The 16,550-nt window shown below is 34.9% G+C and overlaps 1 protein-coding gene across 2 annotated transcripts in view; it reads right to left on the reverse strand.

Annotated features, from left to right (window-relative positions):
- Positions 1 to 16,550, reverse strand: part of KLHL4 (kelch like family member 4) — a 155,459-nt gene that overhangs the window by 54,156 nt on the left and 84,753 nt on the right. For both annotated transcript variants that reach the window (XM_072815499.1, XM_072815498.1), the window contains exons 4-6: positions 16,302 to 16,498; positions 9,910 to 10,122; positions 7,099 to 7,285 (exon numbers count right to left, since the gene is read on the reverse strand). In XM_072815499.1, the coding sequence (XP_072671600.1) occupies positions 7,099 to 7,285; positions 9,910 to 10,122; positions 16,302 to 16,498 (597 nt within the window). The remainder of the gene's footprint in view (positions 1 to 7,098; positions 7,286 to 9,909; positions 10,123 to 16,301; positions 16,499 to 16,550) is intronic.

Here is a 16,550-nt window from a genome sequence, read left to right on the forward strand (position 1 = left end):
AAACCAACCCACTTTCCTTGAGTTTTTGCAGACCATTGACCTTGAGGGTTGAAGGGCCATACTTTCTGAAAAGATAAGGCCTGACCACATTTGAAAACAGCTGCCTCTGATGCCAGCAAGTCTGTTCAAGTTCATGTTGACATGCAATTAACTGCTTGAGCACCAGCTTTTCCAGCACATAGCCCTCTATTTCCCACACTTCCTTATTAAAACTCTGTGGCTTCAACTGGACTGGGAAGATGGTCTTAGGGACATTAGTCCACTATCTTCCCAAGTTTCTAGCTTCCTGAATAAAGCAATTTTCCCTTCCCACCATTACTTTTCTCTCAAATATAGTTTTTTTTTTAAGTGATGAGTGGCCAAAAGTGTTTGGAAATGGTTCTTTATCTGGTAAGAGATTTTGATGAACTAGTCAAGATTTGTGCTTCCAATATGTCCAGCCGCCACCCCCTTGGGATTCCTGGGGTGGAGCAGTTGGCTCAGACAGTGCCAGGACGTATGCATTTATTTCCCAAGCCAGTGGCTATGATAGTTGGAGCCATCTGCTCATGGTTAGTGAGCCTTGGGTGGGAGACTTTGACAGATTTCCTCAAGCAGCTGCCCAAACTCCTTTTGTTTCAAGGAGGCTCCCTGTCTTCTCCAAACTGGTATGGACTGCCTACTGTGGTTTTTGTTGGTGGAGAGGAAGCATGCATCTGTTTATCTGTTTGAGCTGAGATATCAGATCAAGTCAGTTCACTGGCATGCATCCAGGAGTCCTTTTTCTATGCCATCTAGGCTTTTAGCCATTTCAACCTTTATGGGGCAATCTCTGGTACCAGTGGTAAGAGAATTGGCTCATAAGTGACTCCATACCAATCTGTCCTTGAAGGAAAGGAATTTCTCTGTCTCAGAAGTACTTTGTCTGTTTTAGGATGGAATAATACACACTGGAGTGGGGATACCTGGGTGGCTCAGTGGTTTAGCGCCTGCCTTTGGCCTAGGGTGTGATCCTGGGGTCCCGGGATCTAGTCCCATTTCAGGCTTCTGCATGGAGCTTGCTTCTCCCTCTGCCTGTGTCTCTTCCTCTCTCTGTGTGTCTCTCATGAATAAATAAATAAAATCTTTTAAAAAAATCACACACTGGAGTGATTTCTTATCCTAAAAAATGGTATTTTATTGTTAATGCTTCTGGGAATATGTATGTTTTGAGCTTGAAAGTAAAACACCATTAAGTGAATGCCTAAATTATTATATCATTTTGTAAATCAGAGTTATTTTGTCAGAGATCAGATAAATGGGATGAAATTCCCCACATTCAGGCTTTTATATTACTTCATAATAAAGATGCCTCACAGGAAGGGACCCAATTGATGGTGCAGAGAGATAAAGAGGACAAAAATCTAAGATACCTGACCTTTTTTCCAATAATCAGAATAATAAAGAAAAGGAGAAGGAATACAGTCAGATACTGGAGATCCAAGCTCCACCTGCCCAAACACAAACATCAAAACCAATGCCCTACCCACTCCCGGCTTCTCCACCTCCACCAGAAAGCTGAAAGGCAGAGAACAGGAGAGAAAGACAGGAAATAGAGATGGAGAAATGTTAGTCCAAACTTAAAATCTGCCTCTGGCCTTGCCAGCAGCACCCCTACTGTCTCTTCCTCGGCCTTCCCCCTCCTCCTTTTATTCTACCACAATGGATACCTCTCACTCAGTGGCTCCTATACCATCCTTGGTACCTTCAGCTTCATTGACTCCTGCTCCTTCTATCCTCACTATTGAAGAAAAAAAGCACCCTAAGCTGTTCAGCCACCTTCTTATGAGATTCAAACTGGAACAACTCCTAAATCAGCAGGAAGGGGCCCAAAGGCTCCCCTGGACTTAAACTGCCCAATTCAGATTTCCCCACAAGAACCCCCGATAAAATTGACAGTGGGGAAAAAATTAATTGACCTTTTACTGGACAAAGGTGTGATGTATTTTTTTATTAAAGCTAATCAAGATTGATGGCTTCATTAAAATAGACACATCAGGACACCTGGGTGACTCAGTGGTTGAGTGTCTGCCTTTGGCTCAGGGCATGATCCTGGGGTCTGGGGTTCCAGTCCCACATTGGACCCGCTGCAGAGAGCCTGCTTCTCCCTCTGCCTGTGTCTCTGCCTCTCTCTGTGTCTCTTTTGAATAAATAAAAAAAAATCTTAAAAAAAAGACAGGAACATCCTTGGAATTCTGGTCCAACTCTACCTCCCATTCAGCCACTACCCAACAGTCATCCACCTTGCCCAGATATGGTGACTGTGTATTTCCAAACATCTCCTATATCTCTGCCTCTCTCTGTGTGTGTCTCATGAATAAATAAATAAAATCTTTAAAAAATAAATAAATAAATAAAATAGACATATCTTTTGGAGTTATCATCATCAAATATAATACAGATAATTAGCTTTTATTCTACCTGAATTTATTAAATTCACGTTGTAATTGTTGCAATTTGTTGACAAAATGACCTAAAATAATGACTGATTTTTATCTAATGAAGTTTACGTGGGTAAATGTTGACAATAAGTAGGTTGAATAGATAAAAGGGTGTACAAATAAAATTTTAAATAGCTTCCAAAATATTCAGTAACCTGAAACTTTGAAGTTTTGTTAGGTTAAATAATAAATTGGCTTAGTTTCTTAGGATATTCAAATCTTTACAAAATAATAAAAAATATGTTAATTGTTTAACATTAATTACTAAATACAGGTTTATCTGATTTGGGCTTCTTATTACAGAAAACTAAATATACTTGGGTCTGCTAATAACTATGTCTTATGCTTTATTAAAAAGTTGTACTATAAAAAATCACATTCCTATAAAATATAAAATGTATTCACAAATATACCAACCTAAATAATTCTGGTCTAATAGTTCACAATTTGTTGGTTACTACTGAGTTTTCACTGGAGAAAGGCTTCTAAGAGTTAAAGTTCTGATGAATGGAATTGAGACTGCTGGAAATGATAAGGAAAGTAACTGTATATAGGAAAACAGGAGATGTATAAGAAAGGTATGAGGAATAAAATGCATTTTTGTTGGGGGAAAGAAAGTATTTTTTCCCAAAATGAGATTGGCTATTTATAGAGAGGTGAGGCTTATGAAATAATTTGAGTTAAAAAAGAAATTGTAGGAAGGTTATAAAGGGGAATCTTTGGGAAAAACTATGCATGGTCAGGACTCACTAAGATTGGAAGAAATGAATTTTTAAAATATCCTGATATAAGATTGGAATTTGTTTTTTTCTCTGGAAATTGGCTTAACTTTGTTAAAAAGACAAAAGCTTCTTTTATATTTGGTCTGTTCTTGATAAGAAATTATAAACAAGCTATTTTATCTTTATCTGCCCAGAAAAACAAGGTTTCTCTGTTTTTATTAGGTCTTTGATTACTAAATCTTCTCAATATTTAAAGAAGCTGTTTTGCTAACAACCAAGTAACCCTCTGTTTTTGCCTTTGGGATCTTTTATTGTCACCTTGGTTAAATACATGATAAAGTATTAAAATTTTATAGTGACCTATGATCCTATTTAGGCATACCATTTAGAATCTTCTGAGGTTCTTAACAAACTTCCTAAAAATTCAAATTCTAAATAATCTTGACTAATTAGGTTTGTTTATTTGGTATGTTAAGTTACATTGGAAGCATTGTCAAACAATGATTAATTTTATGAGGTTATATTATGTGTGTAGATGTTACGATGATTCTAAAAGTTATGTAAAATTCTTAAAGTTTTAATATGTCCTGATATAATGTCATTACATGTAATTCTAATTAGTAAAACATTGTGTGCCACAGAAATAACTGGATTTCCTTGTCAACCACATTATAATAAAGTCTTATCAGATTTTTAAACATGGCAATTTTTTTAAAGAATTTTTTTAAAGATTTATTTATTCATTCATGATAGACACACACACACAAACACACACACAGAGAGAGAGAGAGAGAGAGAGAGAAAGAAGCAGAGACACAGGCAGAAAAAGAAGCAGGCTCCATGCCGGGAGCCCTATGCGGAACTCGATCCCAGGACTCCAGGACTGTACCCCAGGGCCAAAGGCAGGCGCCAATCCGCTGAGCCACCCAGGGATCCCCCAAACATGGCGATTTTTGAGTCTTTTGTCATTTTCAGTTATTCTGATGCTCTTGCAAAATACATTTCAACTTCAAGGAGATTCATGAAAAGGATTTTTGACAGACACAAGTCTGATACTTTCAAGATCATAAAACTAAACTAACAATTTCCAGAACTAATGGAAAAACTGCATCCAAACAGAACAAGAATTAAAAACATGGGACTAAATAAATTTTAAAAGATGATTATATTTTTATAATTCTTATTTAAAACATTGCTGTTTCTCTAATGTTTGCTCTCCCAAATTTAAGAAAGCTTTTTCTCTTAAGATATCTATGACTTATAGAAATTTGATGAAAATATTCTTTTGTAAACAAACTGAAATACTTAATTTTTCCTTACCTGATCCCTGAGGAATTTGGAAACTGTCAATCAGTATTCTTTCTTTCATGGCAATTATCATTATTTGCATATATTCAATGAAAATTGATGCTCTTTTAACAAGACACCATTGGAAACATCGGTTATTTTACCAAGGCTTTAAGTGGAATGCCATATTTAAGAAAGACACGCAAAGATTCAGTTATAACTAGATCATTTTAAGGAACTCAGGTGAACTATATGGAACCAATAAAGTCCCTTGGAGATGTTGGCCTGGTACCTTGCTTAAAGAGTTCCCAGCAGTCATACCAGGTGAGTCAGAAATGTCACTTCCCGGAAGATGCAGGAACCTCAATATATTTCCAAGACCTCAGGAAGAGAAGAATTCAGCCAAATCTGCAGGTATTGTAGGCAAATCTGATGGCATATATTTGACCTGGCTTCTGGCCTTGAGAGGCTATTGGAAGTTTAATTTAAAATTCCTTGTAAAAACTTCTGGCAAAGCAGGTTTTAAAATCTCTATTGTCAATCACTATTCTTGCTGTATTTATGTAAATAATCACGTAAAATGTTAATTAAATTTATTAAAACTAAACTTATCTTACAAACAAATCAGTCTTCATTTGACTATCTTTGACAGGAATGAGGGTGACTTTAGAGAGAAAAATTATATTTCAATAACACACTTTCATAGATGTAGATTCTAGGTCTGAATAATTATCTTTGAGAGTTTGTTATTTGCTTATAAACCTGGGCTGGAACTAAGTTCTGGTTTCTTCCAATATTTGTCTGTGACTCTCCAAAGTAAGGTTTCCAATCTTCTCCTATTCTCTTGTCTTAAAATTAATTAAGAACTAAAACTGCCTTTTTTCTTGAAGCCCTGTAAATTGAAGCTAGACAACTCAAGAGAAACTTCAGTGAAATTGGCACAATAGCTCATATATAGTCAATCTTCATGCCTGTTGCTCTATGGGCCACTCAAAAAAACCACCAGAGACATTTGGACTACAAACCATAAAAATCTACCAGATTGCCAGTGCTTACTCCCACTCCATCTGAGGATGCTTTGAGCCTGACATCTAAATGTCCTCTCATTGGGAGCATTTGGGACTCTGATATTGGGTTTACAATTTGCTCCAAGAATTAACCTTTGTTTTTGTTTCCATAGAATTGCCTCTTATTAATTTCTTAATTGCTTGCTGCACAAGCCAGAGTCTATATAATAGCTAATACCACTTTCTGTACCTATATTAACTCCTCCTTAGAAGTAAGAACCCAGAGGGACAAAATCAGGCAGCAAGCCACTTGGCTGCAATAGGCCTTTGCTCACAACATTTCATTTTTCCAAGGTGGCTGGGACTGGTTTACTGATCTCTTTTTCTTTTATACTGATCTATTATTTTGGTATCAGATCAATTTTAGAGGGAATGATAAAATTTGACTTAATTCTATTGTTACTAGTCCTTAGACTATGGGATAAAGTTAATGATGCCATGTAGTGTCAAACAATGTAGAAAAATATGCAAGCTACGGGATAAGAAACCACCTCTATACTCCCTCCATGAGAACAAGGTAGCAAAAACTACGTCCTGCACTATATCAAATTTTTCCATTCCAAAGCCATAGTCTGTCCTAATTCAGTTTGGAGCAGTTACAGAAGATGGACTTCTACCTATATCCCATAGAAAGGAATGAAGGATTGACAACAGGGATTTATAATAGCACTCCTGCTGGTCTTAAGGGTTAAATTACTTCAAGATTATGCACTCCTTGTTTATTGACCTGTGTCCCTTTGTTTATAATAGAGTCAACCTATTTTCCTTGAGATTTTGTAGATCATTGGCCTTAAGGAATGAAGAACCAGACTATCCCAAAAGATAAGGCCTGATCACATTTGAAAATAGCTGCCACTGATGCCAGCAAGTCTGTTCAAGGTCATGTTGACATATGATTAACTGCCTGAGCACCAGCTTCTCCTGCACTCAGTCCCAACCATTTCCCAAACCTTCTCCTTTAAAACCCTCTGGGTTCATCTTGACTGGAAAGGTGGTCTTGGAGACATTAGTCCACCATCTTCCTACATTGTAACTTTCTGAATAAAGCAATTCTTTCTTTTCCCACCATTACTTGTCTCTGGATATTGATTTTCACACGGAAAGCAGCCAAACCTGAGTTTGGAACTAGTTTTTTATTTCGTAACATCAATACATCAAGATTCTTTGTAATGAGTCCTTGAGCATCTAACAGGAACTTGGAGCAAAGCCCCTCTTCTATTTCTAACAACAAATATGCTTTCTATACAAATTTGCTAAACCCTTCCAATTATGATAAACCTGAAGTAAGTTTTCCCTGAAAACATCTTACATTGCAAAGCACGTACTCAAATTTAAAAATTGCTGCCATAAAATAAAAGTACCTAGTAAGAGGTAACATTAATTAAAGGATTATATCCCATAAGGTAAAAAAAGAAATTTGCAAAATTTCATAAAGTATGCTATTTATGAAATTGAGTTTTACATGCACAAATTTAAATATGCCTTTAATGCCATCTTCAAAACTTGGGGGTGTTGACAATATGTCTTCTTTTTTGAATATTACTTTCTAATCATTATTGTTACCTTTCATAGAATCCATGCCTCCCACAGCATAAAGTGCCCCTACAGTTGATTTTCTAGGCTTTGTCCGAGGGCTTTGCATCATAGGTCTTTTCTCAGGTAAGAGATGATACTTCATAGCTTCCATTAGGAGCTTCTGACATTCAAGATCACCAGTAAACATGGAGCTATTTTCAAGATCCACCAGTAACTGAAAAGTAATGATTCATGGTATATGAAGTAAAGAATCCACCACTAAAAAGAGCATATTTTTGCTTATATAACTTTGGAGAAAACGTGAGCTAATCCAAATGTAAAAGTGTTTGCATTTTAAATTGCTTAGTAACATTTTTATGTCCACTTATGATGTAAAATGGTTAAAGATCTCATGGTAGTAGCTACTGATCTGTTCATATTTATTTGATATATATTTTTTCAATAGATACTCATAGAATAACAAGAAGTGAGAGTGAAAAGACACTCATAAAATGGGTCCCCTTCAAGGGACTGGCTATGTCTACACAAAGTAGGCATCTTTCAGTCTACTGCATGTAACTAATCAAGCAGTTATTGGTGAACTAAGAGAAGTTGGTATAAACATGACCAGTTAAAATAAAGTAAAATCACCTATAAAGAACTGCATCTTTATCATTAAGTCACTTTTATAAGTATTTTGAAAGTGGATGTTTTTTATCTATACTTGTACATGTGTATATCAGAAAAGAATATGTGTTAATAATTAGATAATATTAGATGATAAATGCTTTATGACCATCATTGCCTGGAAGACAATAAGACCTCAATTGAATGGGATAAAATCTAAGTAAAATATTTTTCCTGAGGTGAGCTGAGGAGACTCAAGAGCCTGTTTCAGAATTTTACCAAGGGCCATTTATATTGGTTCATTGGAGTTTTGGGTCTACAGTATCATAGGACACTGAAAGGAATTGTAAGCAGTTTGTTGGAGTGGAAATGCTAATCTCTTCACATAAAACTTCCCTGAGGTTTCCTGTTCTGCAGTACTTAACCCTAGCTTAGTTTTCATTCCACCTGTAATCTCTTATGGATTACTATTTGACTTGGCTGGTGAGACCCCAGGCATTTCCTTAATGCATATGTTGCTGAAAATTTATTTGAAAACTGGGCTACGTAACTTTTTTTCAAAATATTCTTCAGGCATTTACCATCATTCTCTTCATATATTTCATTTCTAGAATATTTGTTAAAGTCACTATTAAAATTATATTGGAAGGTCTATTTTTTGTATGATATTACCCATCACTAACATTATTAGGAAAAGTTCACAGAAGTCCACACTTTAGACCTAAGACATACTCAGGGGTGGGAGGCCAAAGACCATTGGTTGTGTGTTTGTGCTGGAAATTTCTTCTTATTCCAATAAAGTAAGAGAAGCCAAACTAAGCAGTTTGCTGAAATAACATCATATAGACAAAGCAGTGTAAAATTAAGGACCTCTGATCCTTTACACCATTGTGTCTCAGTTTTTATGCATATCTAAGAATCATCTGGAGAACATATTAAAACACAGATTCCTTGGCCTCACAGCCATAAATAGTTTCAGTAGGTCTGTGGTGGTGGCCTAGGAAACAGAGTTTAGAACCAGCTTTCAGGCAATGCTATGCTGCTAGCTCAGGGCCATTTTGAGTAGCACTGCCTTAAAGAATCTAATAAATCATATTAGAACCTCTCATGAGAATAATACATATAAGTGTATACACATTCACACAAACATAAAATTTCCAAAAATTCTGAACCTTGGGTCTAAAATTACACATATATTTTAATGTTTCTCTTTTTGGTGTTACTATTGCCTTGCCCTTTGAATAAATTTGCTATACCCAAGAAGGCAGTCAGGATTCTTTCACTGCATGTGGATAGATTCTTAAAAGTAAATATGTAGCTCCATGGATTTAATTAACACATAAAGGTTAAAAAAAGTAGAGAAAACATTAGCAAATTAATATTCTGTTTTTTAATATTAGCAGTTTGTTGAAAGTGAATTAATTTTAACATTTATGAAGCTACTAATACACTAAATCTAGATGAAGCTCCTACTTACAATGTGGATGATGTTTGATGATATCAGTCACAGGCTATATAATATATGAAACGTGCGTATGTGCAATATATCCATATATATAGAATACAATCGATACCTTCTGTTGATAAATTTGCTACAGAAAAAAATCATCAATGGTAGAAGTATATAGTGAGACTGCAGTCCAACTTCAGTAAACTTCACTTACTAAAACTCAGTATGAGATAGGTCAATCCCAAACCATATACAAGGGTGTTTGTGTTTAGAATAGTTTATACTATTATCCTATAGCGTGTATGATGAGGGTGCCATTATAATGATTCTGTAGTGCATCTGAAGCTACTATATTATGATTTCAATATAGCAGCTAATTAATATGTTAATAACTATTAACCAGATTAGACTAACTCCTTGCTAAAGTCTCCTCTGGGATGCTACTATACTGGTTATTATCAGCTTACCTAGAAGGTGGTCAGGAAAAGAAAAAAAGAACCTAGTCATTTTCTCTTCTTTCTGCTTCTTACAAGTGCTATTTGGTGAGAGAGGAAACTGAAACTAAAGAGTATGCTGAAATGTAGGGAATATCTGTACTTTTTTTAATACTTGTTTTCTCTCTTCATCATAAATAGTGCTATTTGAAGGCTGGATATGTCTTTTTGTGAAACCATGTACATTCCAGTTAACAGAAATTCTCAGAATAAAATAATACAAAAAAGGAATGGATTAATGCCTAGTGGTAGCTTAGAATTATATGTTACCTGGGTAAATTTTCATACCTGTGGTGGAAGTAATGGCAGCCTGATATAAGAAAGCAGCATAGCTAGGTCCTGTTGTCTAGTCTGCACATCATGCCCCACCCAGTGCATTAGAGCATGGAATATTGTTTCTTCATCAGGCACATTAATGTCATCACTGCACAGAAGTTTTGAAATTTCATTAGCTGGAAGCAGGAGGAATTCTTGGTTCTTTATTACCTCAATGAAGTGTTCCTAGAAAAGAAAGATCTTTTACTGAAACTTTTACTTTAGAAATATCTTAACAAAATAAGCATATGAAAGCATTTCACATTGTTGAAATTAAGAAAATATGAGAGAAACAGATATATGCATTTATAACAAATAGATGTCATTGCTGCCTGTGAAAGAGGGTAAGGGGAACCTTCTGAAGCTGAGGAGCCAAATGTTTCCACTGAGAATTATTTATTGAACACAACAAAATGGCTTAACTGTTTCACAGGCCACATGGGTAGTGTTCGAGTTGATACAAGTGCTTTTTCTCTCCGAGCTGTTGTAGGTAGCAACAGCTTATGACCCCAAAAGTGACTGATTTTGAGTTGATCTTTAGCCAAAAAACTTAAGAGGAAGGTTGGAAATTTTCAAGGTGGAGGCTACGTTGAAGACCTGGGAAAGGTAGCTTTGTGCATTTGAGAGGGCAACATACCGAATTCCTTTGAGATGAGATAAACAGATTAATGAAAAACTCTTCTCTTATGGAAAAACATGATCTTTTATTAACCAAGGCAAATATATATTTTACAATGGATAATATACCAATTTAGGACAATCTAAAAGGGATTCCGATGGAGTTATTTTTGAGAGGGAGGTGTTGGGGTTGTCTTTCAATTATTATATATTATTACTTAATTCTCTCTTTGTCACAGGGTTATATTTTATGAAGTATCAAATTTCAGGCCTCTGTATTTCAATTTTTTCATGAAAATACCACTATATTTTTCTTATTTATAATGTTGCATATTTTTCTATGACAACACAGTTATCATTTACAACATTTTTCTTAGTAAAAAAGGCTCAAGTTCTAAATGTGAAAAAATATACTTCCAAAATGGAGATAAACTTGTCTAGTTGGTAATTTATTTTGTACAATAAAGAGATAATCTTGAATCAGCTTAAAACAGCCTCTAAATAAGTTGGGGGGATCTTGGATGAATCTAATCACTCCCTCAGCTCCACTCAGAGTTTAGTTATTTTGGAAGTGCCTTAGCTTAATAGTAAAATTATTCATACAAAAACCACTATTTGACAGCCCCTTCAGGGAGCTCTAATACCATAAATTCCAAGCTAAACTGCCTATTTAAATGAAGAGCCCTTTTGTGATTAAGATGAACAATTGAGAGAGGATGGTGTTTTTATTGTAGCCAATGTCCCTGGTTGAAAACCCTCTCACCTACAGCAATGTAATGCAACCAGTACTACAAATAATAATACATTACATTTATACAGTACATCATACTTTCACAAACATTAAGTCAAAAAAATCCAGCCACATTAAGTCATCACCAATGTGATCTTGTGGGAGGTCAAATTATTCTGATGAGAAAACAGGCTATGTGAATTTTTTGGTTTCCTGTGCAATAAATGACAAAGTATAGACAAAAACCTAAGTCTCCAGGTCTACTCCATTTTGTTCAACACTGTGACTGCCTTTCATAAGTGACATAATTTTTATGATGGGTTAAGAAAAAAATATAAAAGTCTAAAAATGTGGTTGCCTATTAGGCCATGTATGTAAACTCTGAGAGTTTATATCATTATGTCAATATGATAAAAGACCTTATATTCCATTCTCCTATCTACTCCCCAATGAAAGAAAAGAAAAATAGTAAATGACACTGAGAGATAAAGTGAAGGAGAGAAAAAGATTGGTTCAGTTGTAAAACCTACTCAATAGCTAATGTGGATCATAGAAAAATCTATCAAATTTGGTTATGCATTTGAAAAAAAGAAATTACTCAAATGATGGATATGATGATCACATTTATAGCAAGCAATTAGAGTTTAGGATAGAATTTGTTATGGCTCCAGAGAAACTTCCTGATGAGAATATTAAAATTGTTTGGCAATATAGTAACTTAGTCTAAATAAAAAATTAATATATTGGTTTAAATGATCTATATATGATACTTCATTATCCACTATTATGGGGAAATATTTAGTTAAGCTTAATGATTAATTTTAAATTGTTTTATTTTGGAATTATTTCGTTTCCAATTTCGAGGTAAACACTTTCTTTTATGTACCTTCCCAAGAGGTTTGATATTTATTTTTTAATTCACACTTACTTTGTTGTTAAACTTACTAAATGAGCGTACCATATTTGCTGAGTGTTTCATCAATGCAGACTACTATTTATAGAATTATGATGGTTAATTTAATGTGTCAACTTACCCACGGAATGTCTAGATTTTTGATCAAACATTATTCTGAGTGTGTCAGTGAGGATGTTTCTGAATGAAGCCCATTCTCATTAGGGAGGGAGATCTGTTATACTCAGTCTATGATTCAAAGGTTTGTAATTGAGTCTTGAGAGATTAACATTATTCTTAAACATTAAAACTATTTGTATTTTATAATATCAATACAGTATTACAAAAGCATTATGATAGCAAGATCTTTGCCTACCTCGCTTCATTTATACTAGATACTAAGACAACTAAAGAAAGGGAGCTAAGTAAGACAATAGTATTTTTGTGCACATCCTATTTTAACACTCAGTTTCACTCACATAATAAGAAAAGGAAAACAAGTCACTTTGAGCAACAAAACATAATTCAAGCTGTTTATCAGAATGGGTTCTGTCTGTGAGAGTAAGATACCAGATAAGAAATTTAATATTTAGTTTAAGAATTTAAGTAAATTAACAAGTAGTTTTAATGTTTGGCTTTTGTGGTAGGATTAATCTTTGAACTATACAACTGATGTTCCTACAGACTATATGGCACCTGTATTTAGCACATAGGAGTATATGTAACACAGTTAGATTACATATATTAAAATACCAGGCCATTATAATATAATTCTCCCCATAATGGCATAGTTTCAGGACTTTGTTTAAAACTTCTAATTTGGAAAAATAACTAAGGATGGGAAAAAAGAGAAAGTATTTTTAAAGAATTTATTGATTTATTCATGAGACACACACACAGAGAGGCAGCGACACAGGCAGAGGGAAAAGTAGGCTCCCTGGGGGGACCCTGATGTCGGACTTGATCCCAGGATCATGCCTTGAACAGAAGGCAAAAGCGCTCAACTGCTGAGCCACCCACGTATCCCAAGAAGGAGAAAGTTTTGCTAAGCAAATTTAAAGAATTCTAATATTAGAAAGTTGAAAAAATTAAGATCCGTATGAAATTCTAGAAAAATATTGTTTATACGCATCTCAATTCTGAATTCATATGGTTAGTTTTAGTTTTACATGTGATTCTCTATTGTTTGCTTTTATATATCCGTCTTTTATTTTTAAATCTTAAATAACTATAGCAATTTTTGTAGTTTGAAATATTTAACTTTTTGTTTGGGTTTCACAGAAAGAGCCATCTGATATTTTTCCTGCTTCAGATGTTCAAAAGTTCATTTTCTTTTCATCATGGAATTATTAACATTAATGGTAATTTAATATCCTCTGACTACTTTTTCTTGCCTCCCTACAGACAATATATAATATATATTTCACCTCACTGTCACTTGACTGAATACAGATAGTCTTATCCCAAGCATGTTTTTTAGTATTTTTTTTTAATTTTTATGTATTTATGATAGAGAGAGAGAGAGAGAGAGAGAGAGAGGCAGAGACACAGGCAGAGGGAGAAGCAGGCTCCATACACTGGGAGCCCGACGTGGGATTCGATCCCGGGTCTCCAGGATCGCGCCCTGGGCCAAAGGCAGGTGCTAAACCGCTGCGCCACCCAGGGATCCCACATGTTTTAAAGAATTAACACATACAAACATGTTCAGTTAATTTATTATAATTACTGATAGAATTGACAAGGATTTTAAGTTAAGTTTAGTCAAGTTAAAGGATTGAACTTCAAACTGTTTTTAACCGAAATAGATATTTTTTGTTACAACATAAAATATCCATTCAGAATTGGCTGATTTTGATAGTACTTAAGCTCTTCTAGTTAACATTGGTATATTAATTAGTCTTTTCTTATTGAAAGTTATTTAACTTTCATTAGAAATCATAATGTATACAATTATAGAAACTTAAGTTCTAATATTACAAAAAGTCAGGGACAAAGAAACAAATACACTGATTTAACAATGAGCAGAAGCATGAAGAGATATTTTTCCAAAGAAGACCTACAGGTGGCCAACATACACATGAAAAGATGATCAACATCACACATCATCAGAAAAATACAAATGGGGCAACCCCGGTGTCTCAGTGGTTTAGCACCGCCTTTAGCGCCGCCTTTGGCCCAGGATGTGATCCTGGAGACCAGGGATCGAGTCCCGCATCAGGTGCCCTGCATGGAGCCTGTTTCTCCCTCTGCCTGTGTCTCTGCCTCTGTGTGTGTGTGTGTGTGTGTGTGTGTGTGTGTGTGAGTGTGTGTGTCTCATGAATAAATAAATACAATATTTTTTAAAAAGAAAAATACAAATGAAAACTGCAATGAGATATCACTTGTCAGAATGGCTAAAACTAATAGCACAAGAAACAAAAGATATTGGTGAGGATGTGGAAAAAGGGGAACTCTCTTACACTGTTAGGGGGAATGCAAACTGGTACAACCACTCTGGAAAAAAAGGATGGAAGTTACTCAAATAGTTAAAAATATAACAGCCCCACCATCCAGCAATTGCACTACTATGTATTTACCTAAAGAATTCAAAATAAACCACATCTTCTTGTGGTTTATGTATACAATGGAATATTACTCAGCCATTAGAAATGACAAATACACACCATTTGCTTCAACGTGGATGGAACTGGAGGGTATTATGCTGAGTGAAATAAGTCAATCGGAGAAGGACAAACATTATATGTTCTCATTCATTTGGGGAATATAAATAATAGTGAAAGGGAATAGAAGGGAAGGGAGAAGAAGAAATGGGTAGGAAATATCAGAAAGGGAGACAGAACATAAAGACTCCTAACTCTGAGAAACGAACTAGGGGTAGTGGAAGGGGAGGAGGGCAGGGGGTGGGGGTGAATGGGTGACAGGCACTGAGGGGGGCACTTGACAGGATGAGCACTGGGTGTTATTCTGTATGTTGGCAAATTGAATACGAATAAAAAATAAATTTATTATTAAAAAATAATACAAAATAACAATTAGAAGGGATACATGTACCCTAAAGTTTATAGCAACATTATCACAACTGCCAAAACATGGAGAGATCCCAAATGTCCATCAGCTGTTAAATGGATAAAGAATAAATTTATATATATATATATATACAACTCGATATGTATTATATATATATACACACGCACAATGAAATATTACTCAGCCATCAAAAAGAATGAAATCTTGCCATTTGCAACAACGTGGATGGAGCTACAGTGATGTAACAGACTCTTGTTCTGTAGAGAACAAACTGATGATTACTAGAAAGGAGGTGGGTGGGGGATAGGTTAAATAAGTGATGGGGGTTAGGAATGCACTTACTGTGAAGAGCACCAGGTACTGCATGTATATGTTGAATCACTAAATTGTACACTTGAAACTGATAGTGCTCTGTATGCTAACTGGAATGTAAATAAAAACTTAAAAGAAATCAGGAATAATATATTTTCCTAATACTGTGGATTCAAATTGAAATATGTGCTTGGCTCATTGGTTTAGTGCCTGCCTTCGGCCCAAGGTGTGATCCTGGAGTCCTGGGATTGAGTCCCACATCGGGCTCCCTGCATGGAGCCTGCTTCTCCCGCTGCCTGTGTCTCTGCCTCTCTCTTTGTGGGTCTCAAATGAATAAATAAATAAAATCTTTTAAAAAAAGAAATATGTACTTATATGATTTATGTTTTGTAGTATTTTCATTTCTCCAAGCTTTGAGATTTACACTTTTCAATTTACAAAATGAGAAACATTGTTTCTCATTGTACTCATTGTTTGAGTACAGCTTGAATTATATGAATAATTTATAAATAACTTGCACATAATGGATATTAGATAAAAATTTTGTCTGGTTCAAATTATATAATTATATAAATTTTTATTGGTCTTTAATTTTATACCAACATTAGAATCTTTACTTTATATATATATATATACTTATATAGTATATATACACACACTCATACATTATATATTGATATACACATATATGCATATGTACACATATATATTAGTAAAGAAATCAGTAAGTTAGCTATTGGGTTAGTATAACATTATTACAAGTTAATTTGAAGCAATTGATTTTACCATTGTGTAATTATGTGCCACACTTAAGAGCTCTGTACAACCCTGGGCATCTCCAAATGACCGAATCCCTAAACAGTTTGAAGGATGGAGCTGCTTTATGAGAAAATTGGAGCAGACTTCAATGACTTGAGTCAGCTGCAAGAGACAAGCTGCAGCCAGCAAATTTTCAATAGTATCTTCTTTTAGCTGCAGGACACCTAGATGGTTTGAAAAAGTAAAGAATGATTATATGTCCAATAAAGTAAGACA

This window comes from Canis lupus, chromosome X (assembly GCF_048164855.1).
Source record: "Canis lupus baileyi chromosome X, mCanLup2.hap1, whole genome shotgun sequence".
Lineage (NCBI taxonomy): Eukaryota > Metazoa > Chordata > Mammalia > Carnivora > Canidae > Canis > Canis lupus.